The sequence below is a fragment of the Budorcas taxicolor genome, chromosome 21 (genome assembly GCF_023091745.1).
Source record: "Budorcas taxicolor isolate Tak-1 chromosome 21, Takin1.1, whole genome shotgun sequence".
Taxonomy (NCBI): domain Eukaryota; kingdom Metazoa; phylum Chordata; class Mammalia; order Artiodactyla; family Bovidae; genus Budorcas; species Budorcas taxicolor.
The window spans coordinates 36,667,203-36,689,760 of record NC_068930.1 but is presented as its reverse complement, the minus strand read 5'-3'; the positions used below and the strand labels follow the sequence as shown (position 1 = coordinate 36,689,760).

Here is a 22,558-nt window from a genome sequence, read left to right as displayed (position 1 = left end):
GAAGTGAGGTCCCAAGGGTCGTAGCCCACTCTACAGGCTTTCCCTAGACACCTCCACCAGCCGATTCTCTGTATCTGCCGGTCGAGGAGGACCTGGATCTTTGAGGAGTGGTCCCATTCCTTGGGCCTATTCTAGAATGCGCCTCAACTCAGGATCCCCTAGACCTTTGGGGAGCGGTGCAGGGAACAGCCAAGAGAAGCCTGAGGCTCTGCGTTGCCCTCTGCTGGTCTCTGGGTGCAGTGCCCGCGGCCTAGCGGTCTGCTGCCCTCTGCTGGACCGGAAGCCAGGCTGGGCGGGGACCCAGGCTGCAAAAGAGGGCGCGAGACCTAGCTCCGGGTAGAGCCGCGGGGCTAGCACGCCTTCTCCCGGGTCTCCCGGAGCTGCCCGGCCGCCAGGATGTAGGCTCTCCGGGGATGCGCAAACAATTCCGAGAAGAGGGGACAAGGCGCAGGCAGGACTGAGGCTCCTGGCCTGACCCTTCCCACGCCGTCCTCCAAACAACCCTGGTCTGGGGGAACCTTGCGGGTTCACGTACGTGTGTCGGTTCCCCATGGCAGTGTGCAGTGACCCCAGTGAACACGTGTGAACACACTCACGCGCTCCCACGTACACGCAAGTAGCCACACGCGAGGGTGCGCACACACACCCAAGAGGACCACAGATGGGACTCCCCGGGGCCCCGCTGGCCTGGACGGGGAGGGGCGCGGCCGTAAGCTGGGCTGGAGCACGGAGACGCTACTCGCCCCCCCGCCCCCCCATCCCCCAGCCCAAGGCTGACGCCTCCCCAGCTCGCTCCCCCTTGCCAGTTTCGCTGCCCCATTCAAGCAGGGCGGTGGTCGGGGCGCTCCTCGCTCTCCGCCCCCTTCTCTGAAAGGAGCCGAGCTCCCCACCTTACCTCCCCCCTCCCTCGGTTTTGCGGCCGCGCCTTCTCCTCCCCCGCCCGGCTCCCGCCGCTCGCTCGCTCTCTCCCTCCCTCGGTCCCTCCTCCCTCCCTGGCTCGCTCCTCGCTGCTCGCGCTCCCTCCCCGCGCCGCGGCAGAGCGCGGAGCCCGGGCGGGAGCCGGCGCGGGAGCCGGAGCGGGCGGCCGGCGACAGCGCAGGCGGCGACGGCGGCGGCGGCGGGTCGTGGTCCCGGTCCCGGTCCCGGAGCGCGCGGAGTCCCCACCCGCGCTGCTCCGGTTCCTCTCCAGACGCGGGGCTCCTAGCAGCATGCGCGGCCGCTGCCCGCCGGCCTCAGCCCTGGCCCCGGCCCCGCTGCGGAGCGCGCCCGGCCTCGACCCCGGCCCCAGCGGCAGAGGTGGCGGCGGCGGCGGCGGCTCCAGGCCGGCCCGGGGCGCAGAACTAGACTCGTAGAGCCCGCGTCTCGCGTTCTGAGCGCACCCGCCCCTCCGCCCGCGGGGGCCGCGGCCTCCCGCCACCCCACTCCCGGGCCCTTGCCCGGCCCCGGCTTGGCTCCCGCCCGCGTGGGGCAGACAGACGGACGGCTAGCCCCGCGAGGGCGCGTGGACTGCCGGGCGGAGGTGTCGGGCGAGGAGGAGGAGACGGAGGAGGGGGCTGGGCAGGGGCTGGGGCCCGGCGAGGAAGACATGCGATTGGTGACCGAGCCGAGCGGACGGACGGCGCGCCCGAAATGCAGGTGAGCCCGGCGGCCGAGGCCCAGCCCCGAGTAGGCAGCCCCGCGGCGAGCGCCCCTGGGGCCGCCGTCGGCCCGGGCTGTGCCCTCTTGGGTCTTTGGGGCACCCCGGCGTCTCCCAGACCCGCTTCGGGGGCTCAGATCTGACCGCACCCCTGAAGCCTCAGAAATGAAGCTTTCCCGCTCCTCCCAAGGCAACAGATTCCAGGTTGGCTAGCTGGGACCCCGGAGCTGGGGAGGGGTCCCCGTCCTGCTCGTCCTCTGTCCCTCCTCCCATCCTGAGCACTGGGCGTCCTGGAAGGTAAGCCCCCTGCTCAGCATTGGGTGACTGCCTCTTACCATAGACCCCAGACACCCCCAGGCAGCCCGAACCTGCTCCAGGCACCCCTGTGGATGCCGGTGGATGCAGGTCAGGGACCAGGTTTCTTCACGGGTACCGGGCTGGGCGCCACCTGGCTCCCCTAATGGTTAGGAGCAGCCCCTTTCCAGCTCCTGCCCAGAGAGGGGGAGGAGAGGGGAGACCGGGGGTTAGAGGAATGAAGGAGAGGGTGTTGGGGTTGAGGGGGACCTGGGAACCATTGAGGGGCCTCCCCTTTGTCTTCAGCCCCAGCTTCTCACTTCCCCCCTTGCCCCACTTTTCATTCTGAAGCACAGCTGGTGGCAGGTAGGACCCGGCTGAGAAGGAAGGGGCCTCCTTCTCTCCCCCCACCTCTGTAAGGTGGGCTGTGGGCTTCCTATTCCCCTGGCACCTCCAGGCGGATCCCACGTAGAGGAGGGGTGGGGCCAGGCTCAGTGGGCAGTCCCCTCCTGTCTCTTGCCCTGAGTCTCAGCCCAGCTCCATCCAGCCCTGGCTGTACCGGCATCTCCTCTTTGTTCTCAGAGGTCTTGGGGTCGGGGTGGGGGAGTTGGGGCATCTGGGAGGTTGGCAGCAGCTCTGCCCTGGAGGGGTGGAAGGGCAGGAAGCCCTGAGGTGGGGGCAATACCATCTGGGCAAGCCCCTTCCCTGCCAGCCAGCCCTCCCTCAGCCCTCCTGTGCTGTCGGGGCCGGAGGGTGCACAGCCTTGCCTGGCCCGTGGCTCCGGCTCAGCCCTGCTGGTCATTATGCCGATGGCTTCAGCACCGGTGCCTCCCATGCCCAGGGAGCAATAAGCCCGGGCATCCAGGCTTCCCCACACCCAGCGAGGAGTGCTGTGTGGGAAGGGAGGGTCAGCTGCTCCCAGACCCTTTGTCCTTGTGTGGCCAGGAGGGGCTGAGTGCTCACACCTCTGGGGAGACACCAGCACCCATTCTACTGGGACAGCTTGCCTGCCCTTCCTGCCTTCTCCCCATGGCCTGAGCTGGGAAACAGGGATTAGGGGGCAGGAGGGTGAGGCCAAGAACTCCTCAGAACCCAGATAGGAGCACTGGACAGCACCCAGCGGCCCCTCCTGGGGCTCCTTGTGGTATTCTTGTTGTCTCCACCCCCTCTCCCACTCCCTGCCAGTTTAAGTGTAAGGTGGGCTTTGGGTAGGGCTTGGTCAAGGCGGCAGTACTCCCCCGTGCCTGGAGTTAGAGTGGGTTTCCAATGCAAGGGGCCAGTTTTGGGGGGATGGCTGGGTGCTCAGGGCCAAGGCATCATAGTCTGTGGGCCGAGGGCAATAGAGAGACCACCCTACCCTTGCAGTAATCTTCTTTGATCCTAGGGATCAGTTTCTCCATCCTCTGCCTCTGAGCACCCATTTTTCCTATACTAGATATTATTTTCTAAGACCCAAATTCCAGTGGGATACAAAAAAAAAAAAAAAAAAAGTCTTGTGAGGTGGGTCATTGTTCAGCATAAAGCCAGACAGGATCCCTGGTACCAGTGATGGTTCATCTGGTCTGCTCTCTGGGTGCCACCGAAGCAAATGGTGAGCGGGTGATGACTGGGTCTGGAGGGTGGGGAAATTCATTCCTGCTGAGAAATGAGACAGTGCAGTGATTTGCACAGGGTCCCGAGGAAGCGTGAGGCAGTGTGTCAGACATGGGGTTGAGGAAGTGGGTCCAATGGGGCTAGAGAAGGGCAAGGGAGGCCATAGGTGGTGGTTTCAGAGCCAGAGCCTTGGTTTTGCTGGCTGGGGTCTTTTAGTTTAGCTCTCGAGTGTGTAGCAGTCTGTGGAAGGTTGGTGGCCTTCCAGCCTCAGGGACCTCCCGCCTCCTGATGGCTACCTATTGATGGCTCTCTGTCCCATTCTCACCCGTCCCTTTACATATCCCCCCCATCACCTGGCTTGCTTCAGCATTTCTACCTGGAAGGTCTTTTCTTTTCCCGGCCCCTCCTCTAGGAAGCCTCCCTGACTGCTCCCCATCACTGATCCTCTTCCCCAAGTCACCCACAGTACCTGGTCTGCACCTAATATTGTACCAGTTCATCCATACATTTATTCTGCACATCCCGGCTGAGATGCCTGCTCTGCTCTGGACTAGACCCTCCCATGGCCCCCATGGATTGCCTTGAACACTCTGGGCAATCCTGTACCCAGCCCCAGGGCTCCCCTGCCTGGCCTCTAGGATAGGGAAGATTCTGGGAGGCACCAGGCAGCAGCTGGTTCTGGTGGCCAAAACCACCTGAAGGAGACACAGTATCTTCAGCCTGTGGACGGCAGAGGTGGGGGACGTCAAGGATGCCCCAGGCAGGGCTGGGGAGGCCCCAGCAGGGCATTCAGTAATACACGTGGGTACTCATGGAATTTGTTCCTGGGGGGCTGCGGCAGTCAGGGGTCCTCCAGGAAGACAGAGGGGCTGGGTGTCTCTTGAGGCAGTAGAAGATTTGGCAGAGACATAAAGAGCAGGATTCTAGAACCAGGAACGGCTTTTTGGTAGAAAGAGTGTGGGAAGGCAGGTTCATTTCCAAATGCATTTGAAGCATGCTGCCCTTTGCTTCTGTGTTGAGTGACTATCCTTGGGCTCTGTGGACCCAGTGGAGCTGTTTTGACAACAGTCCTCTCCTCATGTGCGTTCAGTTCCTTCAATGTCATTTTATCGTGAGTGAGGCTGTTGAGTTTGGTCCCTGGAAGCAGATGTCTGGGTTCAAATCTCAGCCCTCCCACTGCCTACCTCTATGACTCTGAGCAAGTTATTGATACTTAATCTTTTGGGCCTTGGCCTCCTTATCCATAAAGTGAGGATAACAGAGAGCCATTATGAAAACTATGTGTGTTCATATGTGCAAAGCATTTAGAAGAGTATGCAGTAAGTTCTCCAGAACTGCTAGTTACTCCTAGTATCAGTGATGTACTCTCTGTCTTAACCTTGTAGGTGGTACAGAGATTTGATTTTATAGCTAAGAAAAAATGGAGAGCCAGAGAGGCAGAATGATTTGCCCCCAAATCCCCAGCTTACAAGCATGGGGCTCAGTCTAGAATGCCTTCTTCCTGACCTCTGGTCTGGGACACTTGCTCACTGGTGCAGGCATGGCCTGTTAATTAGTTAATATATTTAGTATTACTACTACTATTAATATAATGAATATCATGACCCTCCTCCCAACCTGAACACTACCATTTTAATAACAATATACATCTGCTGTGTTTCTTCTCATCTCATCCCTTGGTAACCACTACCCTAAATGATCTATTTAGTATTCCCTTGCCTTTTAAAAATCATAGTTTAATATACAGAAATTGTTCCATTTTAGTTATTTTTGAATGCTGTAAAAGGAACATGAAACTGTGCCATCCTCTGGAATTTGCTTTTTTCTTCAGAGTTGTGTGCCTAAGCTTCATCTATATTGTTGCAAATAATGATAGGTGTAGTTCATTCATTTTCACTGGTGCATAATGTTCTGTTGTTTGCATTTATTCTTCGGTATATTTATCCTTCTTCTATTAATGGGCATGTGGGCTGTTTCCCTTTTTGCTCTTACAAACAATACCACGGTGAACTTTCTGGTCCCTTCCCTGAGACAACATGCAGGGCATCTCTGGGGGCACACAGCTAGAAGCAGAATTGCTGGGCTATACGTCGTGTTCACTGTCAGCTTTACTAGGAAATGTGCCGCAGTGCTTCCCAAATTGGTTGGGCCATTAATGCCTCCCCCAGCAGGAGATGAGTATCCCCATTATTCCCTGCACTCACCCACACTCGATATGGCCAGACATCTTAAAAAAAAATTTTTCATGTATTTTTGGCTGCGCCGGGTCTTCATTGCTTTTGTGCAGGCTTTTCTCTAGTTTTGGTGAGTGGGGGCTACTGTTCGTGGCAGCGCGAGGGCTTCTCACTGTGGCGGCTTCTCTTGTTGCAGAGCACACGCCTTCTTACAGGGACGTCCCAGACATCTTGGATTTTACTGACTGAATGAGTGTAAAATGATTTTATGTTACGGCCTTGATTTGCATTCCTGAAATTCACAGTTTCTAGTGTATGAAATGGGGGTTGAGATAGGCAACCGCCAGTGTGTAATGGATGCTCACTAAGCAATCATTCCCTTTGCACCTCAGTTTCCCCAGGTATTGAGATGTTGTCCGTACAAACCCCGAGCTCAGGGATGGGGAAGAACAGTCAGGGAGTTCTCCCCAGTGGGTGAGAATGAGGAGCAACAGGGAGCGCTCAAGTCCCTGTAGATTTAGAGCCAAAGGAATCCTGGCAGCACTGTGCTCACCCACCGGATGGGCAGGGTGGTCCCAGCTTGGGAGGCAGAGGGAGAGTTTGCTTCATCATTTTAACAATGCAGAGCACCCTGACAGACCCCTGGCACCTGGTGTGGGGCTTGGCCTGGCTGAGTGCTCAGTAAGAGTTTGGTGACCCGAGGAACGAACTCATGTATCTGTGTTCCTCCGTTCCCACCTCCTTGGAAAGTCCTCCCTGATTGCTCCTGCCCACTGAGCAAGTGAGGGATGGCTGAACAAGGTGGCTCCTGGGCGTTTGCAAGGCCCCCAAGCCCCTGCCTGCCCTCGGGGGCTGAGCCGCGCAGGGCTGGCAAGCTAATTTGGAGCGGCTCCCTCTACCAGCCTGGTGCACCAACAATTGATTCCGCACCGCTTTCTCTGCCTGGGCCCGGGCCCCTGGAGCTGGTTAGAGACGAGCGATGGGGCTGGCGGAATAATTATGCCTATTTCATGTGACACCCAAATTGATTGCCGCCAGGGTGACATTACCAGGGCATTGTTCCTCGTCTCCAACCTCTTATTACATGTTATTAGGGTGTGTGGTGTGTGTGTGTTTTTCTATTTTTTCCCATTTCGGGGAATTAGTCTCTCTCTACCACCTCCTCTGCTTCCCTCTGCGGGGAACCTGCTCATGGCTCTGGGAGTGGAGTGGGTGGGGGCCCGGGCAGCAGGCTCCCTCTGTCTGGTCCAGCATGGGGCTGCAGATGAGGCTGGGGACCTGGCCGTGTCAGCTCTCTTGACTAGGGTGTAAGGTGGGGGCATCTCAGACCGAAGAGCGGCTGCTGAGGTGTGGGCCCAGCAGAGAAGACTTCCTGCAGTGCCTCTGGTCCACAGTCTCTGCTTGCATACCTCTCATGACAGTCTGCTCACTCATTATCTACCGAGGCACATCTTCCAGGCTGAGCCTTCTGATCTTCCATTTGATTTGTTGTCCTGAGCTGAATGGGGCTTTCCCAGCGGCTCAGTGGTAGAGAATCTGCCTGCGATGCAGGAGCCACAGGAGACAGGGGTTCGATTTCTGGATTGGGAAGATCCCCTGGACGAGGACATGGCAACCCACTCCAGTGTTCTTGTCTGGAGAATCCCCATGGACAGAGGAACCTGGTGGGCTACAGTCCATAGGGTCACAATGAGTCGGACAGCACTGAAGCAGCCTAGTGCGCATGCGCTGAACTGAATGGCCCTCCTCTCTGACTCCACGCAGGGTCTTGGCTCTGCCCTATGGGCCTGCCCTGGGCCCTTTGCACCCTCTGCTTTGCAACCTGAGAGATTTGCAGAGATGCCCGGGCGCTCCCAAGTTTGGGCTTCTCATGAACACACAGCCAGGTGATGGCATCAGTTGTGACTGGGCAGAACTTGATCCTGAAATTAGTATATATACTGGGTTGGGAAAATAGACTTTGGCAAGAGGTTGGCCAAGATTCAGTTGAACAGAGAGGGCTTTGAACAGTCAGTGCCAAGAGAAGGCAAGGGTTTTTATTTATAGTTTGCCTGTCCCATGTTATAAATACCTCACTGGACCTTGGTTTATGATGTACTGGGGGGTGGTTTTTAAGTCTTTTCCAGGGCAGAATAAACGCAAACCTTCATCTGTCCCTGACCTGGCCACACCATGAATGGAGAGGCTAGGGTGTTGTGGAGAGAAGGTGGCTGTCGTCAGGAGGCTGGGCCTCTTCCCTAACCCCGACCCTGAGGTGCTGTGGGACCTTGGACAAGTCAGTGATGCTCTCAGGCCTCAGTGTCCTCGCTTGAGTGATGGTCTCTAGAGTTGTCGTGCCTCTTGAGTTAGACAAGCTCAGAGACCTTTGGCAGCTGAGTTAATGTCCTGGAGCCTCAGTTTCCTCATCAGTAGAATGGGGCTAGTGGTACTTGCATCGTAGGGTATGTGGTGAGGGTTGGTGTGTCAGTCCGCGAAGCATGTAGTTGCTGTGCTGCATATAAATGTCTCTTCCCTTCCTTCTCAAATTCTCTGCCCCCAGCCCTGTGAGAGTAGTTTCAACCCTGCCCTTCCCTTTTCTAAATGGGTTTAGGGCCCCAAGACATAAAGCCACTTGCCCGCGACTGTGTAGCTCAGCAGCCCTGAATCTGATTTGGAGAGAGGCAGTATATAAGAATGGTCAGGACCAACAGAACCTCTTTGTGACCTTGAGCGAGTTACACAACTTCCTTGTGCTTCTGTCTTTTCCATCTGCACAGTGGGAACAATAACAGGACCTACCTCAGCAGGTTGTGGTGAGGGGAAATTAATTTTCATAGGTGAAGTACTTGGAATAATGCCCAGCCCTCTCTTAGGGCTTTCGGTGTGCTGGGCTTTTCTAGTCGTCGTCATCATCATCATTTTTATGAGGTCTCTGACCTTCAGACCCCACCATTAGATCGACCACTTCCCTCAGCTCTCTCATCTCCACCCTGGGTTTCTCAGGCTGTGACCTCCCCACTCTCTCAAACCCAAGGCTGGTGACCCTCCCAGGGAGGGACTGGCTGATTTTCAGACCTCCAATGCCTGAAATGCGCCAGCCTGAGATGTTCCCAAGGTAGACAAGCCTCCAAGACTGGAGCACTGGGAGAGGGCCCTGGGTGCCCCACACAGCCGGGTTGGAGGGGGAGGGTGGCACTGAGGGGAGGTGAGGCAGGTGTGTCTGCTAAGCACCTCCCAAGGGGCCCCTGGCCTGGGCGGTGGAGGGGGCCCAGGTCCTTCAGGGGCACCTTCCTGTCCCCAAAGGTCTGAGTGGGCATCCAGGCCTGGAGAGAGATGAGAAGGGAGGTTTGGGGGTGCATGACCTGCACTTTCTTTGGGCCCCATCAGGCCGCCACATGGGTGCTTGCCTGCCCCTCCTCAGTTTGGGGATAGTGCTGGGCCAACCAGGAGTGCTGTCCACTCAGGCAGGCCCGTAGCAGACAACATGGACGCTTCCCAGAATCAGTGGTTCCCTCCTGCCACCCCCAGGCTGGCTCTCTCACCTCCGAACAACCCTGTGGAAGGATAGGTGGAGTCCAGAGTGGTCCAGGACTCACCTAAGACCACACGGTAGGGCAGGGTGCCCTGGCCAGAGCCCCAGCTAGGGACCTGTGAGCCCAGGACCATTTGCCCACCCAGAAGTGGCCCTGCCTCACCCTGGCTCCTCCCCACCCAGCCAGCAGCTCCGGGATGGCAAAGCCTATATATAGAAGCCTTTAAACACTAAAATGCTCTGACAATTAAAATTCATAATTTATCCCGCAAATGGCCTGGGGTTGTGAGCTGGCCGGAAGGCTGGCAGCTCTTGAGACCAGCTGTGCTTGGAGGGGTAGGCGATGGGGTGGGCAGGAGCGTCCCTCCCTTAGGTGGCACAGTGTTTGCCCAGGGCCATACAGGGGCAGCTGCCCTAGCAAATGGGCAGGCAGCCACACTGTGCCCAGGCAGCACCCTCCAGCAGGTGAGCACCTTTGGGAGCATACCTGGGAGATGGGGCTGGTGGCAGTGGCGGGAGGAGGGACTACAGGCCCAAACACCCACACAGGCCACACAGGTGCCTGCACACACACACACACACACACACAGGCCACACAGGTGCCTGCACACACACACACACACTCACACACACACACACACACACACACACACACACACTGGGGGCCCAGCAACTCTTTGCTGGAACCAAGAGCTAGAGAAAAATAAAGAATTATACATGACAAAGGACATGACCTCAATTTTCTTTCAGGTTGATTTTTCTCTCCCAGGGGGGTGGCAGCTGAAAGAGGAGAGGGAGAGGGAAAGGGTGGGCTGACCAGCCTGGGAGGAGACAGATGGACGGATGCACAGCTGAGGTTCAGCTGCCTGCCCGCCAGCCTCAGTCGGTCCTGATTTCTCCTGCCAGAGCTCAGCCTGGGTGCTCACCCCTCCTCTCAGAGTTTCCTGTGTCCCTACCCCCCTGTGCTGGGAGGCAACCCTTGCCCTCCCCCGGCTCTCAGCAGAGCCCTGCAGGATTAGATTGGCCAGGGAAGACCTAGTTCCCCCCATTAGCAGCTCACACCTTAAGCCATTATCAGCCATTCACACCTCAGCAGGGATTAGCCCTGGAAAGGCAGAATGGAGGCTGTTTAAAAGGAGTCCAGGGACCTGGGTCAGGATTTGGGGTAGGAGAGAAGCAATTAGGAGCCCTCAGATGCTCTCAAAGGTTCCAGGACATCAGCTGCCTCCACCCTGCACATCTTTGCCCTCACCGTTCTCTTGGCTGAAAATGCCACCCCTTCTGCCCCCGACTTGGCCGGTGGAAATGTGTCTGGGTTTCAGCCTGACACCTCCTCCCTGAGGCCTCTATAAAGAGCCGAGACCAGGAGTTGGGAGCTGTCCTGGGAAGCTGGCCCAGCAGCTGTGGTGGGGGCAGGAGGCCCTCTGTCCCTTGAAGCTGGGCCTGGCACTCCTGAGCTGTATCAGCCTCAGCCCTGCACTGTGGACTGTCCATCTGGGGGACCCAGAAGTGGAGGGGCAGCAGAAGCTCCAGCAGAGGGAGAAAGGGACAGAGGTCGGCACATCAGCAGGGTCTGATGGGGGGCACCCGAGATCCAGAGGGACTCCCCCATCCCGGAGGTGATCCCTTCTTCCTGGGGACTTGCAAAGAGTGGCTTGGGGTGGAACACCCCTGAGCTGGATTCTGAAGGCTGAGCGGGAGACCTCCAGGCATAGGCAGACACGGCTGTGGGACAAGGCTCCAGGACAGTGCGGCCTCGCTCCAGCCCCACATTACCCTACTGTCAGCTACGCGGTCATGGCTGCCTCTGAACGGGCACACTCCCCACAAATGTGCTCTATCATTTCATGAAATGGAGCCAGCTACTCTGTGTCCTGGAGCTGAAAGCAAAGAAGGGACTTCAGAGAGGCAGGGATTTGGGGACAGGGCAAGTCACGAAGAAGCTAGACCTTGACCTGCCTCTAACCTTCAGTGACCCTGCATAAGTCCCTTTCTGAGTAACTGACCCACCTTGTGGTGGTGGAAACAGGATGTGCTCATGGCCCAGGACTTTTGACCAGGTGGCGCTAGTGGTAAAGACATTGACACTGACATTGAAGTCACTCTTTGCGACCCCATGGACTGTAGCCTACCAGGCTCCTCCGTCCATGGAATTTTCCAGGCAAGAGTACTGCAGTGGGTTGCCATTTCCTTCTCCAGGAGATCTTCCCGACCCAGGGATCAAACCTGGGTCTCCCACATTATAGGCAGACGCTTTACCGTTTGAGCCACCAGGGAAGAACCTGCCTGCTAATGCTGCAGATGTAAGAAATGCAGGTTCGATCCCCAGGTGGGGAAGATCCCCTGGAGGAGGGCATGGCAACCCACTCCAGTACTCTTGCCTGGACAATCATGCGGACAGAGGAGCTTGGCGGGCTACAGTCCATGAAGTTGCACTGAGTCGGACATGACTTAGCACGCACGCAGGAAAGGGGAGTAGAGCTGAGCAGGGCCCAAGGCAGACTCTCTGAAGCCCTCAGTCTCCGGTCCCAGGTCTGTCTCCCTCCTCCCTCCCTCCTGCTGCAGACCCAGCCTGAGGAATGCAGGGTGGCAGGACAAGACAAAAGGGTACATAACAGCCTCATTCTGCAGTGAGGGAGCAACTTGTCACAGCTGCCCCCGGGTCACACAGCCAGACTGAGGACCCAGGGGCCACGCATCCTGGGGAGGCAGTGGGCACCTCCATGGTGAGGGATCTCATGTCTGCGTGTGCTGGGGATTTCCCTGTGGTCCCTGAGGAACACTGAGTGGGAACACCATGAAATATTGATACCGTAAACCAAAAATAACTGAACCTTCCCTTCTGTGCTGCAGTCGACCCCAAATTAGGTGAGATTCTAGCATAGACAGTGGCAGCAGGCAAAGGAGAATGGTATGGTGGGGAAACACTGAAAAAATTCAGTGTGTTCAACATACCATTTTCTGAAAGTTGGAGAAAGGGCTTTGTCTGATTTAAAGGGCAAGGTCATACCCCACTGGGTTAGCGGGTAAAAAAATCCACGCAATGCAGGAGACCCAGATTCGATCCCTGGGTTGGGAAGATCCCCACTCCAGTATTCTTGCCTGGGATATCCCATGGAAGAGGAGCCCAGCGGGCTACAGTCTACGGAGTTGTAAAGGGTGTGACACAACTGAGTAAGCACACGACACATGGACACAGATGTACCTATATTCAGCTACCTAAGTTCCAGTGCCTTCCCTCGGCCTTGCACTGGGACACGCCCGCTCCTCCTCTGGCTCTGGCCTGGCCTGTGTGTCTGAAAGAAGTTCCTGTTTCACTCATGGTAACTTGGCACAGGCAGCCTGACCCGCAGGAACAGGAGGCTCTGCTGCCTCCTGGCTTTGGAGCCAAGTCAGAGTCAGATGTATTCCCTTTTGGAAGCCTCCACCTTTCTCATCTGTAAAATGGACACGAAGCATCTCTTTGAACGCTGGGGGAGGGTTTCTAAGATGGTGTGGATAAAGCCTAAAACCTGGCCTGTAGCAGGTGGCCTGCAGCTGCTAGTCCCACCCCTTCCCTAAGTGCAGGTGTCTGATCAGTTTCCACGGGTCACGCTGCGTGTGTGGTAGTGGCATGCCCACACCCCCAGGGGCCTCAGATGCTGCCTTAGGAGACAGAATGACCCCTGACCTCCCTCGGGGTTTTCCAACTCCACCCATGGGTCATCCCATGCCACTTCAGTCTCCAGCAGCTGCTCCCTCCAACCCTGAGCCCCGGGATGTGTGCTTGGTTGCTCACTTGTGTCTGACTTTCTGTGACCCCATGGACTGTAGCCTGCCAGGCTCCTTTGTCCATGCAGATTCTCCAGGCAAGAATACTAGAGTGGGTTGCCATGCCCTCCTCCAGGGGATCTTCCCTACCCAGGAATCAAACGGGGGTCTCCTGCACTGCAGGTGGGTTCTTTACCAGCTGAGCTAGCACAGAGCCCCAGGGGAACAGCCCCAATGGGAGGCCCCAGCTAGGGATGCCACCCTCAGATAGATCCTTCCAGCCCCTATAGAGCTGCATTTTGGGGTCTGAGCCCCTACTGCTCTTCATTCCCTACATGGGTTTGAAGATGTTGACTTTCTAGCTGGAGAAGATCCAACTCCTGTGAGGGAACCCTGGCATCCACGCCTCGCCCCCCACCCCCGTGCTGCACAGCTGGGGAAAAGGCAGAGAGGGGAGGAGTCTTCCAGGGCACTCAGTGGAGTGGCTGGTGTGGGGAGCAAGAGGGCCGGGGCACATCTGCCCCTGACATGAGTGGCAGGCGGACCTCTGCAGCACAGGTCTGACGGGGTTGGGAGGACACAGACAGGCTGCTGTGGGCTGTGTGCACTGTGGCCCGGGCATGGCTCTCCTCTGCCTGCCCACCTGCCAGCCTTCCATGTTCATTTCCTTTGTATTTATTGGGCCAATTTTTAAACTCTTGCCCTTGTGGAAAGCCCCTCAGGGGGCAAGGATCCAAAATAAAACACTGATTAAAATGTATAAAACACTTCTCCTGGGCCGTTGCAAGAGTAACCAGGATTGATGGTGCCAGGGCAGGCGGGAGCAGCGTGTTGCTCACTCAGCAGGTTTGGTGACCCCCTCAGACACCAGCCTGCCAGCATCCCTTGACGACAGGGACCCCGCGGGGGTGTTAGATGGGGAGACCAGGCCCAGTGTGCTGTGCCAGAGTGGGAAGCCATCTTAGCCCCTCTAGGCCTTAGTGTCCCCGTCTTCCAGGACAGTCACACACAAAAGGTGAGGCAAGAGGCAATTCGGAGGATTTGTCTTTCTGGAACTGTCCATTCCTTTGTGGGTGTAACTGCTAGGCCTGCCACCCAGGGCAATGCTGACCAGCTTTTTATCAACATATTTGAATCCCCCAGGTGTCTCTTTGCTCAGTGGACCCGCTCCAGGGTCAGCCTCATCAGAGTGACTTCAGGCCCTCCAAAAACTCTCTCATGCACACACACTTCCCTTCAGAGAACATTCAGTGGAATCTTTTCTGTGCCACACCTTAACCTGAGGCTGCAGACACACCATCTGCCCACAGGCACCTTACTGTCTTAGCAGGTGGGACAAAAGCACCCATGCACGTTTGACCCAGTGTTAAACATATGACACAAGAGAGGTGTCAAGTGCTGAAGCTTTGGAGCATATTTCCCTCTTTGCCCAGGTCCCTAGGAAGCTCCAACCTTTTAATCCATTACACAGGATTTTGTGGCATTCTTTCTTGACTGGCTTGCCTCCTTTAGCTTTATTTTCTTATCATCTTGTAATATCATTTTGCTGGCCATTGGCTCAAATCATTTTTAGAATGAGATGTGTTATACATCAGTTACATAATGTCATTGCTAATAAATGTAAGGTGCTTCAGAGTTGTGGGCAAGAGATGATTTTTGATTGAGTAGATCAAGGATGGCTTCATGGAGGAGGTGGCCTTTGGGGTGGATGTCACAAAGGCTGCTGGGGCTGGGAGGCTGGGAGGGATCTCCAAAAGGAGCTGGCTTAGAGGCACAGGATGAGGCTGGGATGCCTGGGTGGCTTCACTGGGGGGAATGGTGGAAGAAGAGGGAGATGGGTAGGTTGGGACAAGGCGGTGGGGTCTTCAATGCCAGATTCTTGTCTGTTATGAGGGTCTTACCAACATCTCAACGTACCCTGTGGACTCATTGCCCCAATTCTCATTCTTTGGCATCCTCTCCAGCAGCCCCCACCCCACCCACATCTGAGCCTGAGCCGGGTGCTAAAAGTCCTATTTACCTCTCCTGGTCCCCAGGCTCACACCATGCCAGCCCCAGCTGCCATCCCAATTACTTATTGATCGTCTGCCAGGATGTTTGCTTTGCTGGTGGGTCATTGGAGCGTGTGTGACTGTGGAAAATGGCCTGATGGGAGTGGGTGGGGGAGGCCAAACCACAGAAAACTCTGGAGAGAGAATGAGAGGGGATGAGGGAAGTGGGGGCGGTGGACAAAGCCCTTGAGGATAACAAAACCTTGCAGATTTCATAACATGTCGGTGACACCAGGAACCCTCTCTGGTTAATCAGTCACTTAGTCTATCAACAACCAGGGAGCGCCTGTCAGTCCTGGGAGACCCTGGAGCACTGGGAAGTGGCTGGTGTCATTGAAGTCTGACAGAGCAGAGTCCTGGCCCCCAGTCTGCCTCCTCAACTGGCTGGGTGTCCTGGGGCAGCCGCAAGCTCTCCAAGCCCCCGCTGCCTTAAGGGTTGAAGCGTGGGTGACAGACCTGCAGCTTTAAAAGTGGCGGCTGTGGGCAGGCATGGGGAGGAGCTTGGAGGGAGAGGGAAGAGAGAGGCCCTGAGCTGGGGCAGAGATGGGATCCTCCCTGCCTGCCGGAGCATCCCCTTCCTGCAGTGAGGCCCCTCCGGGTCATGGGTGTGGGCTGTGTGGATGGCAGCAGAGCCCCGAGGGTGCCACGCTGGGTGGGATGGATCTTCACTCCATGAGCGAAAGGGCTTCAGCGCAGACTCCAGAGACCATCTGGTCTAACCTCTATTGTTCAGAGTCCAGACTAGTCCTCCCAACCCTCTAAGTACTCTGCTGGGCCAATTTCCCAGGGGGTGGAACAGAGATAGAGGAGGGAAGAGCTTTCTGGGCAGAAGTGGGAGCTAATGGCCTCTGAACTCACGAGGAGAGAGTAATTGTGTCTGGGGGGTGAGTTCCCGCACAACCCTCACTCACCACCTGCAGCCTCTCCTCAGCGAATCTCCCTAGTCACCACCACCCAAGTCCTGCACATTCCTCAGGACCCAACTGTAAGAAGCCTCCCACCCCCAGTGCTACAATGTGGGGCTGCCTGTGCCGTCCTGGGCTCTGGGGGTCTGACTGCTCCCCCATCAGACAGGACTCTGGTACTCGGAAGACAGTGATTGGAACCTGGAGAGACAGACAGATGAAGCCTCGTTGGGGGGGCGGGGGTGGTGTTCTTTGGAGGGAAGTACACTTCCAACTGGGCATCAGAAAAAGCTTCTCAGAGCAGTGGACTCTGAGTTAGGCCTTGAAAATGGGGCTTCCACATGTGAGTGGGGGCATTCCCGGAAGAAAGAAGAGCAGGATCCTGAGCTCAGGAGCCTGGGTGGGTCACCATGGGGACCTGGAGGACTGTGAGAGTTGCAGAGGTTCCCTGGGGAGGCCTCAGGGCTGGGTCCTGGCTTTCTGGAAGGGGGTGCCCTCCACTGATTCAGAAACCCCATGGGGAGCAGACTCACAGACACTGGCAGGAACCACTGGGTATGCTGGTTGCCCAGGGTTCTTGGCTTCAGGCTCAGCACATTGTTGATAGGGAGGGGGCCATGGTCTCTGTGCCTGGAAATGCTCAAGTTGAAGGCCAAGAGGGTGGACCCCAGTAGGCTCAGAAGCCCTTTCCCAACTGAGGCCCAGATGTGCTGGTCTGTTGGGCATTCCTAGAGGGCTCAGCCTTTGAGCCCATTTGAGCCCCTCTGTGAGCCCTGAGGGCAGCTCAGCAGGTCTAGCTTTATCTCTGATGAGCACCAGGGGAGGCTGAAGCTCAGGGTGCCAGGTGGGGGGGTGGGATGCATGCTGGGAGTCCCATTGCCTATAAATGTAAAACGAAAAGGAGGTGGATACAGCCTAGGGTGCCAATTCCAGGATCACCGGAAGTGACCTCACCCCTTCCATGAAGCCATTGGATCCCAGGGATGTAGGACAGTCCTTTAGAAGGGCTCTGGGCAGGGCAAGGGGCAAGGAGGGAACAGCAGGAGTTCCTCTGGCCTGGGTATCTGGACCTCACTGTGTTGACAACCCCGACAGGTGTTGTATGCCACTTTGGACCCCTGCCTCTCTCTCTGGTTCAGGGACATCCTGACGGGGAAGGAGGGCACAGGGGCACACAGGGTCGGGCGGGGAACCAACGAACAGTGTCCTCTAACCACCTCCTCTGTCCTGTGCTTGCTCCTGGCCGCAGGTGAGCGAGAGGATGCTGGCGGGGGGCGCGAGGAGCATGCCCAGCCCCCTCCTGGCCTGCTGGCAGCCCATCCTCCTGCTGGTGCTGGGCTCGGTGCTGTCAGGCTCGGCCACGGGCTGCCCGCCCCGCTGTGAGTGCTCCGCCCAGGACCGCGCGGTGCTCTGCCACCGGAAGCGCTTCGTGGCAGTGCCCGAAGGCATCCCCACCGAGACCCGCCTGCTGGACCTGGGCAAGAACCGCATCAAAACGCTCAACCAGGACGAGTTTGCCAGCTTCCCGCACTTGGAGGAGCTGGAGCTCAACGAGAACATCGTGAGCGCCGTGGAGCCCGGCGCCTTCAACAACCTCTTCAACCTCCGGACGCTTGGGCTCCGCAGCAACCGCCTGAAGCTCATCCCCCTGGGCGTCTTCACCGGCCTCAGTAACCTGACCAAGCTGGACATCAGCGAGAACAAGATCGTCATCCTGCTGGACTACATGTTCCAGGACCTGTACAACCTCAAGTCGCTGGAAGTTGGCGACAACGACCTCGTCTACATCTCCCACCGAGCCTTCAGCGGCCTCAATAGCCTGGAGCAGCTGACGCTGGAGAAATGCAATCTGACCTCCATCCCCACCGAGGCGCTGTCCCACCTGCACGGTCTCATTGTCCTGCGGCTGCGGCACCTCAACATCAATGCCATCCGGGACTATTCTTTCAAGAGGCTGTACCGCCTCAAGGTGTTGGAGATCTCGCACTGGCCCTACCTGGACACCATGACTCCCAACTGTCTCTACGGCCTCAACCTGACGTCCCTGTCCATCACGCACTGCAACCTGACCGCTGTGCCCTACCTGGCCGTGCGCCACCTGGTCTATCTCCGCTTCCTCAACCTCTCCTACAACCCCATCAGCACCATCGAGGGCTCCATGTTGCATGAGCTGCTCAGGCTGCAGGAGATCCAGCTGGTGGGCGGGCAGCTGGCCGTGGTGGAGCCCTACGCCTTCCGCGGCCTCAACTACCTGCGCGTGCTCAACGTCTCCGGCAACCAGCTGACCACGCTGGAGGAGTCGGCTTTCCACTCTGTGGGCAACCTGGAGACCCTCATCCTGGACTCCAACCCGCTGGCCTGCGACTGCCGGCTCCTGTGGGTGTTCCGGCGCCGCTGGCGGCTCAACTTCAACCGGCAGCAGCCCACGTGTGCCACGCCCGAGTTCGTCCAGGGCAAGGAGTTCAAGGACTTCCCCGATGTGCTCCTGCCCAATTACTTCACCTGCCGCCGCGCCCGCATCCGGGACCGCAAGGCCCAGCAGGTGTTCGTGGATGAGGGCCACACGGTGCAGTTCGTGTGCCGGGCCGATGGCGACCCGCCGCCCGCCATCCTCTGGCTCTCGCCGCGCAAGCACCTGGTCTCGGCCAAGAGCAACGGGCGGCTCACGGTCTTCCCCGACGGCACTCTGGAGGTGCGCTACGCCCAGGTACAGGACAACGGCACGTACCTGTGCATCGCGGCCAACGCGGGCGGCAACGACTCCATGCCTGCCCACCTGCATGTGCGCAGCTACTCGCCGGATTGGCCCCATCAGCCCAACAAGACCTTCGCCTTCATCTCCAACCAGCCGGGCGAGGGAGAGGCCAACAGCACCCGCGCCACCGTGCCTTTCCCCTTCGACATCAAGACCCTCATCATTGCCACCACCATGGGCTTCATCTCTTTCCTGGGCGTCGTCCTCTTCTGTCTGGTGCTGCTGTTTCTCTGGAGCCGGGGCAAGGGCAACACAAAGCACAACATCGAGATTGAGTACGTGCCCCGCAAGTCGGACGCAGGCATCAGCTCCGCCGACGCGCCTCGGAAGTTCAACATGAAGATGATATGAGGACGGGGCGGGGGGCAGGGACCCCCGGGCGCGCCGGGCAGGGGGAGGGGCCTGGCCGCCCTCCGCGGGCTCCCCAGTCCTTCCCACCTCCTCCCGACCCCTCTGCACACACACTTTTTCTCCCTCCCACCCCGTCCCCTGCTGCCCCCGCCGGCCATCACCGCCTGCCCTCTTCCTACCAGGACCTGAGAAGTCCAGGCCTGGGGACCCCACCTACACAGGGGCACTCGTTGACAGACTGGAGTCGGAAGCTGACGAACCAACATGCGGCACAGTCAATAGTTCAATAAAAAAGTTATGAACTTCCTCTGTAACTTGGGTTTCAATAATTATGGATTTTTATGAAAACTTGAAATAATAAAAAGAGAAAAAAAAAAGCTATTTCCTATAGCTAGTCGGAATGCAAACTTTTGACGTCCTGATTGCTCCAGGGCCCTCTTCCAACTCAATTTCTTGTTTTTTCTCTTCCTCCTCCTCCTCTTCCTCCTTTCTCTTCTCTTCCCCTGTGGGGAGGGATCACTCAGGAAAACAGGGAAGGAGGTTCCAGCCCCACCTGCCTGCCTGCTCACCCTGCCAGGGCAGTCACCAGGAGCAGATTGGGTGGTGGGTCTGGGCCCAGCTCTGGGCTGGCTGTTTGCAGAGAGCGGGTGGAGGGGACAGGGCTGCCCAGTGGGGATGAGGGCCTGTCTGCTGAGCTGCCAGGCAGCACTACTGCCAGGGGGCAGGGGGGCTTGGCTCGGGTGTGGCTGAGACTCTGGACAGGGGCTGGGATCCTCTGGAGGATAGCACAGTCAGTGGAGAGAGCCTGGCACCGAGGCCTAACTCTGGTCCCAGCTCTATTGCCAACTTGCTGTGTGGCCTCGAACAGATCATCAACCCTCTCTGGGCCTCAGCTGCCACATCTGTATAAATGGAAACGCTACTCCCCGCCCTGCCTACCTCACAGGGCTGTTGTGAGGAATTGATGAGATGATGTATGTGAAACACTTTGTAACCTGTAAAGCGCTGTGCACATGTGTGGGTGACTGTTCTCATTATGGTCATTATTATCTCACCGTGGGGGGCAGGGCTCCTAAGCGATCTCCATGGGGTCAGGGTTGGGGGCATGCCAGGGGTGGGCCACCTACATGGACTTCCAAAGGATTTGCCCAGGACAGCTGCCCAGCGGTGACCACAAGCTTTGCCTGGATGGCTGGGGCTCTAGACCCCCAGGGGAGTCCTAAGCCCATGAGCATCATCACTTCCACCCACTTTGGTGTCGGGTCCCCCCAGACAGAAGCCCCTTGCAGCTGACCTGGACCTATCCAGGGACTGGGAACACCATCTCTTTCCAACCCTTCTTTCCATAAGCGTTTATCAAATGCCTGCTTATGCCACTTCCTGTGTAGAGCAGCCAGTCTTTGAGGCTGGAAAAGGCAGTTCTAGGGCTGTCCTGAGGACTGCCTGGACCCAGGTCACCACCCAAGTCTTGCCTCATCTTCCACCAGGCTTTACTCTGAGCTTACCCTGGGCTTTGAAGGGTTCCCAGTTTGGGATTGGGATCCACCTGCATGTGAGCTGACCAGGAGAGTCAGGAGCTCCCTGTTCATTCACACCAAACCGAGGTGCTCCAAACGCAACCCTGGAAAGGGATGTTCTTGGAGACAGAAGTGCGAAGAGCCAGTAGCTCCTCCTGCAGACCACGTGCTCACCTCCCCCCACATCTGTTGGACAGGAAGGGGCCCCAGGTTCAGAGATGATTGCCTTCGCCCCTCCAAGTTTCCCCTTTCTCCTCAGGTACTTCTTGGATTCCACCCCACAGTAGGCCCAGGGCGACCCTGCTGCCGATTAACCCTCGGACTAGGGGAGAATCCAGCGATGCAGGAACCCATAGGCACAGGCTTAGTTGAGCTTGGGGGTGAGGGGAAGCAATGGACAAGTCAGCCTTCGACAACAAGACACCTCTAGAATGCAGCTCCTCCAGTCAGAGCTCCTCCTGGGTTCACACCCCCCACCCAAGCTGGCATGAACGAGGTAGCAGCATGCCTGGGGAAAGTGAAGGTGAAAGTCACTCAGCCATGTCCGACTCTTTTCGACCCCATGGACTGGGGCCCACCAGGCTCCTCTGTCCATGGGATTCTCCAGGCAAGAATACTGGAGTGGGTAGCCATTCCTTTCTCCAGGGCATTTTCCCAACCCAAGGATTGAACCCAGGTCTCCTGCATTGCGGGCAGATTCTTTATCATCTGAGCCACCAGGGAAGCCCAACGGCATGCCTAGCAACTTCTAAACCAAGCCTCTGGTGGGATGGCAGGGTGAGCAGAGTCTGGCATGGAGTCAACAGTCAGTCACTCATTCATTCAATTTACAGACATTTCCAAGAGCTGGCTCTGCTCCAGGCTCCCAGCTGGTGTGGTCTTTGTACACTGTTCACCTCTCCCAACCACCACCCTAGACTGTCCCTTGCTCTGGGGAAGCCTCAAGCCCTCTGAACTGTGGTTTCATCCCTGAGAAGAAATAGGATCCTCTCTCTCTATAGGATCCTAGGATGTTGGTGTGGAAAAGGTGGCTGGTCCTTGGGGGACCTGGGGCAGCCTAGACTAGTGATGATAAGACTCTGAGGTTTGAGGTCAGATCTGAGTTTGAGGTCCTATTCTAGCACTTAGTAGCTGTTTGGATTAACCCCTCTGAGCCTCTTGGTCTTCTCATCTGTAGCATAAAGACAATCTTATGCAGGTCGTTAGGAGGTGAAATGAGGGAGCATAGGTATATTTGTTGAGTGATGTAATGCCTGTGCTGTGGTAGGTCGCTTCAGTCATATCTAACTCTTTGGGACCCCATGGACTCTAGCCTGCCAGTCTCATTTGCTCTTGGGAAATCTCCAGGCAAGAATACTGGAGTGGGTTGCCATGCCCTCCTCCAGGGGATCTTCCCAACCTAGGGATCAAACCTGGGTCTCCTGCATCTCCTGCATTGGCTGGTTGGTTCTTTACCACTAGCACCACCTGTGTAGTGCCTGGCACTCAGTAAACCCACTGCCAATGGTGGGGATGATCATTACTGTTGAGTCCAACTCTGCTGATGAGCCAGGACCAGAGAAGGTGGGAGCTTAGCCAAAGTCACACAGCTTCTCAGTAACAGGACCAGCACTGGAAGTTCTAGAGCTGCAGAATTCTAAGCCTGGCTCAGGGCTTCTCAGGACCAGGCCTGGCGACCCCCATCTGGCAGGAGACAACTTTGGGGAGGTCAAGGGAAGGGAGAGGAGTCATTGAACATGGTGGGCAGCGTGTATGCAACAAGAGGCCAGTGGTCTCACATGAGGCTCAAGAACCCAGGAACCCTATCCATCTCCAGAGAGAGACCAGAGTGCAGGCTCTCCGTCACCCCAACCCTGATTCCCTGGTGGACACTGTCCTCACTCAGAAGGCACCCAGGGGATTGTTAGTTAACCCATCTGGGGTTCCAGGATCCCTGGGGCCTCACGAGGTTCTGATAAGAGCAGGGCCAATGTCTTGGCTATTGGGAAGGAACTGGACCCCTGAGGAAATTCAGGACATGG

The 22,558-nt window shown here is 57.2% G+C and overlaps 1 protein-coding gene across 1 annotated transcript; it reads left to right on the top strand.

Annotated features, from left to right (window-relative positions):
• The first annotated feature begins 1,325 nt into the window (after positions 1–1,325).
• LINGO1 (leucine rich repeat and Ig domain containing 1) lies at positions 1,326–20,045 on the top strand. The gene is made up of 2 exons (XM_052659776.1): positions 1,326–1,635; positions 17,164–20,045. Exons 1-2 carry the CDS (start codon positions 1,630–1,632, stop codon positions 19,018–19,020), a joined length of 1,863 nt encoding a protein of 620 aa, XP_052515736.1. The 5' UTR covers positions 1,326–1,629; the 3' UTR covers positions 19,021–20,045.
• The last annotated feature ends 2,513 nt before the right edge of the window (positions 20,046–22,558 follow it).